Source organism: Biomphalaria glabrata, chromosome 1 (genome assembly GCF_947242115.1).
Source record: "Biomphalaria glabrata chromosome 1, xgBioGlab47.1, whole genome shotgun sequence".
Classification (NCBI taxonomy): domain Eukaryota; kingdom Metazoa; phylum Mollusca; class Gastropoda; family Planorbidae; genus Biomphalaria; species Biomphalaria glabrata.
Window position 1 is genome coordinate 14,635,407 of NC_074711.1, and position 10,343 is coordinate 14,645,749.

General features: G+C 31.2%; 1 protein-coding gene across 5 annotated transcripts in view; it reads left to right on the forward strand.

The window, feature by feature from the left end:
* LOC106060455 (uncharacterized) overlaps nucleotides 1–7,685 on the forward strand; it is a 40,870-nt gene extending 33,185 nt beyond the window's left edge. For 2 of the 5 annotated variants that reach the window (XM_013218338.2, XM_013218336.2), the window contains exons 6-11: nucleotides 272–393; nucleotides 689–864; nucleotides 1,064–1,217; nucleotides 1,759–1,785; nucleotides 3,363–3,377; nucleotides 4,744–7,685. In XM_013218338.2, the coding sequence (XP_013073792.2) occupies nucleotides 272–393; nucleotides 689–864; nucleotides 1,064–1,217; nucleotides 1,759–1,785; nucleotides 3,363–3,377; nucleotides 4,744–4,835 (586 nt within the window). In that variant the 3' untranslated portion in view covers nucleotides 4,836–7,685. The remainder of the gene's footprint in view (nucleotides 1–271; nucleotides 394–688; nucleotides 865–1,063; nucleotides 1,218–1,758; nucleotides 1,786–3,362; nucleotides 3,378–4,743) is intronic. The other 3 variants (XM_013218339.2, XM_013218340.2, XM_013218342.2) reach the window with 3 other exon arrangements.
* The last annotated feature ends 2,658 nt before the right edge of the window (nucleotides 7,686–10,343 follow it).

Below are 10,343 nucleotides of genomic sequence, written 5' to 3' on the forward strand. Positions count from 1 at the left end.
AATACCTTTCTCCTCCCTGATCAGCTTGAATCTACAATATTAACATTGAAACTAAAAATGTCAGCAAGATGTGTATATATATGGATGTGAGTGTACATGTAATACAGCTATGTTTGTATAACTGTCTTAACTTGAGAAATTCAAGGATATTTCTTTTTTGATATACAAGTGACCAATAGCATGATTCTTTATTGTAATAGTTGTGGAAAATTCCAGTTTGTTTTAGAATTTTAGGAAAAATATACATTATATCTGCTTTTTCTTTACCTAGAACAAACTACACAACATATCTCTACATTGCATCAGCTAACACTGGCCATGACCTTGAGTGTAAAGCATCAAGTGAATATGGAGATACAAAATCTATAAGAGTGCCGTTAAAAGTAACAGTAGGTAAGTTACAGCCATAACTTTCATAATTGTTAAAAAAATGCTGTGCTGTGTATACAAGGTGCAGTAGAATTTGTTGAACATATTTTTCGACCATGTTTATCTTTATGAATGCCTTTTGTTTTTTTACATTTAAATGTGTTTAAACTGTATAGGCCCAAATTAATGTATTATTTAAAATTCAATTTAATTAAACAACAGTTAGAGTGCAAAAAAATAAATTATCCTTTATTATGCAAATAAAAATGTGAAGCTTAGTTTTTTAGGCTTATTTACTAATATAACTTGTGTTCAACAGAGGAGCCTAACCTTAATTGCACTGATACAGAAGCCTATGAAGGACAAAAAGATACCCAGATAATTTGTACTGTTGATCATCACAATAGCAAGTTAATAGGCTATAAATATCAGATTGGCCCAAATGTCTATTACCCTGGAGGTGACCGTGATGAGATTCATTTTGTTCAAACAGAGGTAAGATAAGCAGCTCTTAATTTTTATATACAGTCAGTAGGTTTTACTGAATTCTATCTATAATACCTTTGATTAGTCTTATCAATCATGAAAAAGCTAATTATGAAAGTATTTAATCAGCTATTTATTCTTATTTAGTAATTACTGACATAGTGAAATGTGGTTAAAACTACTTTTGAATGTCATGTCTTTCACGTAGGATTGGCTTGATGACGATGGCAGCAAGTGGACTAAAGTCATATTGACCTTACAAAAAGCAGAAAATGAACATTTCTCATCAGATATTTATCTAGTAGCTGAGCATGAAGATGGCCATATGTCACGCATGCCAGTTAAGCTACAAAGAGTGGAAGGTGACCACACATTTTCTTTCCTTTACTGACTAATTTTTGTGTTTGATACTTGAGCTGTGATAATATAGAACATTTTACTTTATTGGCCCATGTCTGGTATTGTATTTAGTTTGTTTCAGTGAATCGTTTCACTAGCTGATTTACTTTGTTTGTTAAGCATATGTAGCTCCCTTTCCCTAACATTTCTTTAATAATTAAGGCATGTAAGGATCAAAATAGGATGGTTTAGTTGTTCATCTATTTAAATGTTTAAATTGCTTTAAAAAATTCTCTTATTGATTGGAAAACAAAAAAAAAAGGTTCTTTGTACAACCATTTTTTCTTTGAATGCATCTCCTCTATTAGAAGATGCTTATTTAGATTGATTACCAGTAACCAGGGAGCTGGGGCGAATTTTCAATTAAAAAATTAATTGCAATTTTTAAGGCTATAATCTGTTCTTTTTAAATTTTGACAAAATGTGGTCCCTACCTGAGATGTTGTAATTTTAATATGTGTATGCTTAGCTGCAGTATGTCACATCATTTCTGTCTTTTTCCAGGTCCATATTTAAATGATGAAGATAAAGGTATTCCTAAACATGTATAATTTTCCCTCCAACATTACTTAAAAATCGTTCCGTTTGTTGGGCCACTAAGTGTTAGATTGGTTATGGCAGGTTTTAATAAAGAAAATAATTCCTTTAAATTTCTTATGTCATTTACTACCTATTTATTTACACAAATTAACATCTACAAATAAAAAAAAAAAACAATTCAATAAAAAGATGGAGTTCATCAGGATAAAATGATTAAAATCTGATTCTTTGTAAATGATGCATGTGTTTATTGGCTTGTGAACACTAACCCTTCATACTAAAAAAGTTTACAGATATAAATATTACATTTGAAAGTGTTGGTGAATACAGTCCAGATGATGTCACTAAATATTTTAGTTTAAGGAAAGTTTCAGCCTTCACTTTCTAAACTGCAAAATTGTACTCAAGATTTCAGCTCTTTATCTGTTTTTATTAACATACGTTAATTGTTTTGAAAGTAAATTTGGAATTTTTATTTTATAAATTCCAAAGCTAGCATAACTATTAAAAAAAAAAATCTTTTTAATTCTGATCTTTGATGTTGTACTTTAGTTTTATTTTACAAACACACTTTTTCGTGGTAAACTTTAATTGGTAATAAGGCTTTATTATCAGTGAATCTACTCAACTGTGCTCAGAGAAACTGTTATTCTAGAAATTAGTTGCATGTTTAAAACTGGGTATGCAATTTTATTAGATTATTAGGTAAAATAAAAGAGGTTATTTCTTTCTCTATATAACCATTATAAATTAAGTACCTTGAATTATTCCTATTTTACCTTATATTTACTTCTCATATCTTTGATGTATTTTGTAACCTGGTTTAAGTATCGTAAACAATGAAAGCCACTTTTTTTTGTTTCGCTTTTAAGAAATTACTTATACTCATGCATTTTTAGTGGCCTTTTAGGAAAAAGATGCTATTGTGATTATGCTGTCTGTCACAAATAGATTTTAAAATACTTAAAGACTATTAAAAATGCAGTTTCACAGTCACTTTAATCTTTTGAAATAGAAGCATCAGCAACTTTGAATCTTTTGATCTTTGGTGGTGAAATATGCAAGTTTGCATATGGTTTGCAAAGCATGTGAATCACTGCACTCATCCTTAATCTTCAGAATCTAAGAAATTGCTATTATTATGTATAAATCATTTTTAAAGTAAAATAAAAAATATAGTTTGTGTTATTCCATTGCTCCCTGTATCTACCTAGATTGTCCACTGTCCTAACTCCTTATAGTTCACCTGTTAATAATAAAAATGTCAAGTGTTGGTTGATATAACATCACTGTTGTGTGAATAAGGTGTGAATTTGTGTGTCAGGCTTTGTGTGAGTGGGGCTAACCCACTTTGTCTTGTTGACAGTACAAAATCAACCATTTGATGTTTTTTCTATTTAATTCACAGGTTTTAATGGTATTGTGTCTAATTAATAATCAGTTTCACATTGCATTATGTCTTTTAAAATTTAGCCTAGAAAACAATAATTATAAATAATAAAATTATGTAACTATTATGTTTTCATTAGAATAAATAGTATATATTTTTTATCTCTCATTCCAATTAGAGGGACGATCAAGAGGTATTAATTTGTTTGGTTAACATAGATAGGATTTTTAAAGAACTTTAAAAAATTATCTTTTTATCAGTTTTCTTCAATGCACATTATTTTAAAGCTCAACAAGCAATTAACAGCGTTGCTAGGGTCTAAATAATTTTACTAGTGCTAGAATTTTTTTGTTCATATATTTAAACAATTTGACCTCCACACTAACATGTATTACTACTTTTTCTTTGGTTCTTGAAACAAATTGAGATCTTTAATGCTCATTTACAACTTCCACATAATCTTATCTAACTAATCAGTCTTCCAACTACTTCATGTGTGCTAGACACTTTTAACACAATCATTTTCGTTACTAATGAATTCATTGATTATTTGTTGGATTTATAATACACATTTTCCTTGTCTGACATTTTCTTTAGAGGTACTTATCATTCTCTTTTTCAACCAGTATTTGTTTATTTGTTTTGACGCTTGAATTAGTTTACAGCTACATCATAGTTGCTAAAACAAACAATTTTACAGATTCAGTAGTATTTGAGAAAAGACTTCTTGAGTATTCAACAATTATGAAATTTCTACAAAAAAAATTTCTATGCTATTTCAACTTTTTTATGTTGTTTTATTTTCCCCACATTTTTGTCAAATTATTCTTATCACAAAATCAATTCACACTATAAGCTATAACCCTCACTGTCAAGATAACTAAATCCATTTCAGTGTCTGTGAATAATGATTGAGTAAAATGAAATGATGGCTTTTGAAGTTAAAAAAAATTACTGGAACATTTGTATTTAAAATAGAATTTCATTAGGATTTTGAATTATCCCTAGACAACTAGTTATACATTATAGATTTTCTACTTTTATAATATGTTGTTATTATAATAGATTTATTAATTAATGAAGCCTTTGGTTGTTTTAGTTAAAAATATGCCTACAGTTTTTCAATCACTCTGACATTAGAAGTTCCATCACACTAACACATGCAATTATTTTTAAACCTTACTAAAATAAATCTGTTTATATATTTTGTTTACTCGCCAAAAAAAAAAATGGAAACTAAAAAAGTTTCATTAGAATATTTTTTTTTTGCATTCAGTAACTTAAGTCAAATTAATGTAAAAGTTGTAAAAAGTTGTATTTATTATTTTTTTTAGGTTAAGCATGAAAACAAACATACATATTCTATTTTTTTATCTATAGTTGAAATTAAGCATAAAACAAGCATCCATATCTTATCTTTTATGTATAGTTGAAATTAAGCATAAAACAAACATCCATATCTTATCTTTTATCTATAGTTGAAATTAAGCATAAAACAAGCATCCATATCTTATCTTTTATCTATAGTTAAAATTCCTGTTGTTTTTTTTCTCCCACAGGTAATGATGATAACAGCTCTAATATGTTGACATTGTCTGTCATCACTTTTTGGCTTTCTTTGCTTTGGAGTTTAGGAAGAAGGTTCTTTTAATCATTTGTGTGAATATAGACTGCAATTTGTATGTTAATCAGATCTTTATGGATGGATGAAAAAGGAAACCCCAATTTTCAAATGTAGAAATGTTTCTTATTCATTTTGGCAATAAAAACATAATATTTTAATTAGTGATAGCTATTTTAACATTTTCTAAGGATCTACTTTTGGTGGTGGTTTCAATCAAACTATAATTGTTTTAAAATATTTAAGAAAAATGAAATAACAAGTTTTAAACAAGTACAAAATCAACAAAAAAAATCAGCAATTGGACATTTTAACAGGCTGACACTTGTATCTATAATCTGTGTTACTAAATACTCAATTCTTCATCTAGAATATTCAATTACGTAAAAACAAACTGTATAAATAAATGTATATATAGAACTGTTAAAAAATGTATTTTTTTCTTCTAATTTTCAGTTATAAAATTTTGTTTGTTGCATGTTCAGGTGTTTTGAATGCAGATATTGAACAAATGAAAGTTACTTAATGTGTGTGTGTGTATTTTGCTGATCAATCAATTTATGTATTCCTCTGTGGTTGTTTTTTTATTTTAGTTTGAATAAATATTTCCCTGACAATGTACTTTTAGCCTTTAAATATATACTTTTAATACTGGTTATTTTATCTTGCCACCTTCTTTTAAAGATCCCCCTTAGGCATCGTAGGTGGAAGACATTCAGCTTTTTTCCAGCCATGAGTAGGTTGACCATGTTTTACTTCTGTATAGCAAAGTGCTCAACACACTGGTCCGATAGACTAAGGCTTTAGTATTGTTAGTCAGCAATATGTTGTCCCACACTGTTTTCTGCAACCGTGACATGGTGCCCATTGCTTTGGCTATCCTGTTGTTAATGTCTTTATCCAGTAGAGCATTGTTGGATAAAATAAAGCCGAGTGATCAACAATTTCTAGTGGTTGGCCATTAATGTTTACTTGAGGTGCAGTATTTGTGTTCTAGACTAGTATCTTAGTCTTGCTTTGACTAATATTTAAGCCGAACCAATGAAGTGCTATGAAGAGCAGGTTGCCAGGACATCCACTCTGTTATCAGCAGCAGACACTTTGGCTGGCTTGGCCACGTTCATAGAATGCCAGTAGGTCGACTTCCACAAGACATTCTGTATGGCAATCTATTGGAGGCAGGAGAGCCGCTGGTTGCTCACTTTTATGGTATACGGATGTATGCAAACACGATATGAAGCTCTTCAAAATCGACACTAGCAGCTGGGAAAAAGTAGCACTGGATAGATCCACATGGAGAGAGAGCATAAAGGGTCTCGGATTGCAGATGCGGATTGGCCTCTTTAGTCACACAAGAAGTTGCAAAGGGAAACAGATCATCTCCTGAGACGTAAAATGCCACAGAACTTTTAATATGTATTGTAGACAATTTTTTTGGCTTATAAAAATTAGACATGTAGATTATTGTATTGGCAAAATTTAGTGTTTATGTTGACATATTTTAAAAGGGATCTCTATGCAAAAGGGGAAATGGCCTTTGATACTGGTTTTATCTGTTATTTTATTTGTTCTTTGCATGCTTAAAGTAAGCCATATATTAAGCTTTAAATAATGAGTGTACTGTTTTAATATTTTTTTCTCTTACAGCTTATTAGTGCCTTGAAGAAGTCTTTGTTTCCTACTTAAGTCCAGCTCATAGTTTCAGTAACTTGCATTTTTCATTTTAAACTTTGTAGACATATTTGAATGCTTGGATTGTATTCTTTATACTTATTGCTATATGAATTGTTTTTTCATTTTTATTGTCAATCAAAATCCACTTCCATATCAGTTTGTGTATGAAATGTTCACCTTTTTTTTATCACAGACTTCCTACTGCTTCAGTTTCAACACAACTCTGGCATTGTGTAATCAATGTGCATTCTCTCTAGACACACTTCAGTTGTATGAAGTTGTTCATCATTTTATTTTTTGATCCTAGGAGAAGCACACTACTATCTATTGTTAGTTACATTATATCATCCCAACCATTTTTTTTAGATCAGGCACTGTGTTTCAGTTCATGACAATTGAATTATTTGGGGTTGGTTTTGGCAAGTTTATTTTTTACTCAATTGGTATTCATGAAAAATCTTATACTCATTTAACCTTAGAACATACTTAAATCATACTTTTGTCAATTTATCATGGTACTTTAAGAATTAGCATAACTTTTTTGTAACATTTTCAGAACCAGATGATAACCAGCTATGTTCATTCTAGATTCAAATATTAGCTAATCTTTGTTATAGGAACATGTGTACATAAGGATTCAACTCACATGTTATATCAACCTATTTCCTGAAGAAATACACTTGAAGAATAATGAGCATCTTGAAAACACTTCGCAGCACAATTATAATAGCAAAGTTATGAAGTTTAATTATACATTTTAAAGAAATACTGGTTTATCATTTATTTCAATAGTGTGTTGGTAATGTTCCTGGTCATTTTCACATATTAAAGCCTTTTTAAATGATAGCCTATAGCATTTTTTTTTTAATTTAAAGAACGTAAAAATGTAAATCAGTGTCTGTAACCATTTTGAAGACCCATGATGGGAAACAGTTTTATGATCTGATGGAATTAAAGAATTTAAGAAATAATTTTTAAAAATTTCTTAGTCATTAAACATTCCATTTTTATGTTCACGTTGATATATATTTGAAAGAAATGTCCATTTTAAAATTACTTTTTTTTTAAATTAGTTTGAAATGAGCCAAGTGAGCAAAGTTGAGTGCTATGCTACTTTTGTTGCTAGCTAATTATGTCTTTTTTTAAATTTTGTTTAGTTGCATTGTTAAATTGTGTTCAGACAATAAAAACATGACAAATTTTAAAGGCTAATTTATTTTTTTTAAACGTCTTTCATTGTAGTGCTTATCTGTAGATCTGACACTTTAACAAACATAAGTGTACCCGGTACCAAAAAGTGGGAGTAAATTATGTAGGACAGTGCTCTCTTCAATAGCTTTAGTTTATAGTCACATCTCTCAACTGTTATTTCTCCCACTTCCCATTCACAGATCAAGATGACATTTTGCACAATGTTCATTGTCGATGACAACACACAAATCAATTTTAAAAAATTAATATAGCCTACTGATAATATAATTTTGTAATTTGTAATGAATTTTGTTTTACACTGGTATTGTCTTTCGTAAGAAGTCTAATCGTGCACCATGGTCAGTTTCGTAGACCTTAGAAGCGTATCGAGAATCACTTAAAGAGAATAGGGCATCCCTGAAAAATTCGTGATATACCAACAACGGCTTCGACACCTATAGGGTCAGTTTACCTGCTACATTAAAACAGAAGAAGGAACAACATAGTTCTTTAGCATCGAGACAGGAGTGCATCTTGTCTCCCTTCCTCTTCCTCCTAGCCATCGACTACATAATGAGGAGAGCAAATAATTATACTGCCTTTGGTATTCCATGGCGTGAACAGAATCTATGACAGACTTGGACTTCGCTGACGACAATTATATGCATACAAATAATGACGGAGAGCCTAGATAGCGAGGCATCCAAAATAGGCATAAACTTGGATAAAACTAAAATTGCGCTAGTGGGATATAAGCCTTGGACAATCAGATCTTTAAGATCTGGATAGGTTCACATACCTAGGCAGCATCTTAGCAAACGATGGGGATGCATATTATTAGACTTTTCTAAGGCCTTTGACAAATGTCACTATCATAGCTTTGCTAAAAAAATACTTTGGCATTACTGGTTCATTACATCGATGGATTTTCCTGAAAAGGGAGTGAACAAAGTGTAGGAAGTAGTAATAAAGGCTCCAAATCAACACACATGTCAACAGTCAACTCGGCTCATCTCATGTGTCAAGGAGCAGTCTTAATTATGCCCATTACTGTTTCTAGTCTACATAAATGACCTACCAAAATGCATTAGTTCAGGAACAAAAGTCAAATCAAATTATTTGCAGATGATTGCATAATTATGTAGGCCCTATAACAATAAAGAAAACACAAGATATACAGAAATTGTACAAAAAGAATTTGAAGAATTACAGAAGTGGGAATCAAATTGGAGCATGGCTTTCCACACAGAAAAATGTCAATTATTTGGAGTAACCAAAAAAAAAAAAAAAAATACAACAGATAAAAACTACTTATTTTAATCATGGTAAACTAGTCACATAGACTAAAAACATCTAGGTGTTAAAATAAATGAAAACTTATAACGCAATCTCCATATTGATGAAGTTATTATAAAATGAAACAAAACATAAGGGTTTTAATAATATTAAAATGTTTACAAATCAAACAGGAACGTAAATAGGCCTATAGTTAAGCCAATATTAGAATATGCCACCATCTGTTGGGGACCCCTCAACTCAAGAAAAGAAAGAAAAAAACTAGAACAAACGCAAAATTGAGCAGTGTTTAATTGTTTGAACCGTTTTGATTGTCCAAGAGCTGAGCCGAAGGCTCTTAATTCGAGCTCTAAGTTTGAAAAAAAACCTGTTTGAGCGTCAAACAGTAAAAAAAAAACAACCTGTCTGAACCACCGTTCTGTCTGGGAGAGACCCGAGTCAATGCCCATGTAAAGCATTGCTATTTCCGATGCCTTTGGCACCTCAGACGCATGGGCTAGACAAGGCCTAGAGCACCGGGAGCCTCCCACCATTTTCCTTTGTTATACCAAGCTAACCGTCGGGGACTCGCCATTTATGTAACGGTCCATTGAGGAACGGCGCATGGATTATCGACAGGTTCGTAAGGGCTCTCTTTCAACTACACTCCGTGCAATGGGTCGACTCTCGCCTACCCGTGGTCACCCTCACGGGGATTTTGTTTTGCTACCCATTTAGCACTCCAATGGTCGTTTCCACAAGAGCGCCAGAGGCAGAGTAGCATGCTCGCGAAATTGAGCAGTGAGATTTGTAAAGGAATATTCACAGTTGATAGAGTAGCACCATTAGTAGAATCACTTAGAGACAGTCCAGGACGAGAAAACAAAAAGTAAAGTAACCATATAGAAAAACAAAACATAATAAAATACCCAAACACAAAGATGCACATTTCTTATTACATATGATAGGACTAATTCGAAGTGCTACTTCTTCCCTAGTGCCATGGGTTGCCCGAATCAGCCAGAAATACCAAACGACTTAGCAGAGTTTAAGTCATTGATTAACATGCATGACTATAGTATAGTATAGATGGACATATGAAATGCGTAGGACGTAATTTTTTTTTTTTAGCGGCCCCCGAACTCAATTATGCAAGCAGTTTCTTCATAAAAATACACCATTTTTTTTTACAACTATTCACTATTAATAGTAACAAACACTGGAGGCTTTTTGGTAAGGGAGATGACTATTTACTTTTAAAAAAATACATTTATGCAAATGGTGTTAGATTTTTTATAAAAAATATTACTTTTTACAATTGTATTGCTAAGTTATGTAAATTCTGTCATACTAAATACTACCTTTAGAAAATTTTTTAAAACTTTTTTTTAAAGAGGA